The 2,625-nt window shown below is 39.5% G+C and overlaps 1 protein-coding gene across 1 annotated transcript in view; it reads left to right on the forward strand.

Moving 5' to 3' along the window:
* Nucleotides 1–426: 426 nt before the first annotated feature.
* LOC103801140 (multiple epidermal growth factor-like domains protein 10) overlaps nt 427–2,625 on the forward strand; it is a gene marked incomplete at its 5' end in the record, with an annotated part of 17,347 nt that continues 15,148 nt past the window's right edge. Inside the window, 2 exons of the mRNA XM_009073545.1 lie at nt 427–561; nt 929–1,057. Coding sequence (XP_009071793.1) covers nt 427–561; nt 929–1,057 — 264 coding nt within the window. The remainder of the gene's footprint in view (nt 562–928; nt 1,058–2,625) is intronic.

A 2,625-nucleotide genomic window follows, 5' to 3' on the forward strand; every position in this document is an offset into this window, starting at 1 on the left:
AGTCAAGGTCTGAGATGAACTTACGCATCTAGAGTAAAATTGTTCTGTTATTTTACATTACTTCTCTTCAAATATGCTTAAAAAGATGTTCACATTGTAGAAGACATGTACAGCCAAATATGTATAATAATAATAAAGTACATTTATGCATTTCAAACATAACCCAAGCACAGTGTGGCCTGACAAGTAACAGAACATCAACGAAGTCATGATTAGCTAGAATGTAGTAAACCCTTGAGGAAAATGAGCAAATCTTTTGTGAGTGTAAATCATTGAACTGTACAAATAATAATAACCACCATTGCAACTCCTGCGTGAGTTAGAAAGCAGAGCTAATTCAAAGTCAGGAAGAAGTGCCCTGCAGAGTAGTTTATGGCGGTACAAAAGACACAGGAAGCAGTGACAGTTTGTTCTTTCTGGTTCCAGTTTGCTCCCCTGGGTTTTACGGACATCGCTGCAGCCAGACGTGCCCCCAGTGTGTACACAGCAGTGGTCCCTGCCACCACATCACTGGCTTATGTGACTGCTTACCTGGATTCACAGGAGCCCTCTGCAATGAAGGTACAAGTTGTAATAAAGCCTCTATGGGATGCAGAGGCCAAGCACTGTAATAACACGTCATTCCATTACTTAGCTCTAAAACCAAAGACAATTTCTGTTGTAGAATGTGCAATTTATAAATTAGGAATTTTAAGCAGACTTAAGCTGTTTTACATTTGATCCTGAAGTACGAAACCCACTGTACTCTTATGTGATTATTTGTATGAGTATGGATATTGTGATTACCAGGATTTATAATGCCTCACTTCAACCTTATACTAAGCAACACATTTCTTGATGCAAACATTAGTTGTTTTCTCTTGAAATAAAGAAAATAAAACCTTGATCTGGTTACTAAGGAATTCTAATTCTGACAATGTCTTCTCAGTATGTCCCAGTGGCAGATTTGGCAAGAACTGCATTGGAATATGCACCTGCACCAATAATGGGACATGTAACCCTATTGATAGATCCTGTCAGTGTTACCCTGGCTGGATTGGCAGTGACTGCTCCCAGCGTAAGTAATAGCTCTTTTCCCTTTAATTGTAGAGCAAACAATCAGGATTCAGCTGTTTAAATTCTCTACTTTTCAGTAAAATAAAATAAAGTCAGAAATTCTCTACTTTTTGGTTAAACAAAACAAAGTCAGAAATTAGGACTTCATGGTGAATAATGAAGATATCCTAAGCTTCTTTGTGTTTTGTCCACACTATCAGAAAAACCTTTGCACTATTCTTTTCATAAAGAATTGATGAAAATTAATCCTTTCAATAAAAAGAATCATTTGCACTGATTCTTCTAATAACTGGGCTGTGTATAGGACAGGAGGGATCAATTTTCAGTCTTCCACTGCCCAGGGAAGAGTTGAAGCCGGATCGGGCTCATTTAAGAAGTGAAAAGACAAGAGGCAAAGCTCACAGGTTGCAGCAAGGGTAACTTTTACTAGATCAAGGAAGAAAAACCCTTATTGTGAGAGTGGCCAAGAACAACAGCTGTCCAGAGAGGCTCTCAAGTCTCCAGCCAGGAAGAGGCTGTGAACCTATCACTGTGGAAGATCCCTTGAGTAGTATGTTGGACTAGGTGATGTTAGAGGTCTCTTCCAGCATGTTAAGTCTGTGGCTTGATGAATCTTGCACTAGAGAGAAGGTTCTTGACCTGTGGTTTGTTTGCCTGTAATTACTAGTCTTACCACAGTTGTGCTGTGAACATCCCAGGGGTTGTATCCTCAAGGCAGGCTTATGAATAAGAGGTATTATTTTACAAACAAGGAGCTGAGGCACTGAGATACAAGATGGTTTTTCTTACTCTCCTTTGCAAAGAGAGCTACTGGCAAGGCTTAAAACAAAGCTGAGATTTTCTCAGATACAAGTTAGTACTCTGACTGCACAACCATCCATGCTCTTACGAAAGATTTGAATATTCTGTTAAGAAATTGCATGGAATCATAGAATTTCGGGGTTAGAATGGACCTTAGAGATCATCTAGTCCCAACTCCCTGCCCTGGACAGGGACACCTCCCACCAGACCAGGATGCTCAAGCCTTTGTGCAACCTGGCTTGGAACACCATCAGGGTCGGGGCAGTCACAGCCTCCCTGGGCAATCTGTGCCAGTGTCTTCCCACCCTCACAGGAATAAACTTTTTTCTCACATCCAGCATAGACTATCCCTCTTTCATTTTGACCCCTAAATTTTTCACTTTGACTTTTTTTTTTTTTAAGTGCTTTTAACTTTGTGATGGATTTTTCTCTTTCTTCAATTTATAAGAGATTTCTAGTGTCATTCTGCCTCACTCAATGAGTATTGTCTTGGTGTGCTGAACTTAGTGGAGACTTTGTTACTGACTTAAAAAACAGAAGGGCTAGGCCTTAATTTTATTATTTTTATAGAGTTATTTTATTAAATAATTAGTCATTCTCCATATGCCTTGCTGGGTCTATGCAAATTACTAATTACAGGGAAGAATCGTCTTAAGCAAGAAGCATATCCAATTCCATAAGGTGCTAAAATCCACACAGCCTGAAAACCATGCACGCCAAAATTTCAGTCAGCCCATTTTTGTGATTAAAACAAGCTGCACCCATACC

Source organism: Acanthisitta chloris, unplaced genomic scaffold (assembly GCF_000695815.1).
Source record: "Acanthisitta chloris isolate BGI_N310 unplaced genomic scaffold, ASM69581v1 scaffold17584, whole genome shotgun sequence".
Lineage (NCBI taxonomy): Eukaryota > Metazoa > Chordata > Aves > Passeriformes > Acanthisittidae > Acanthisitta > Acanthisitta chloris.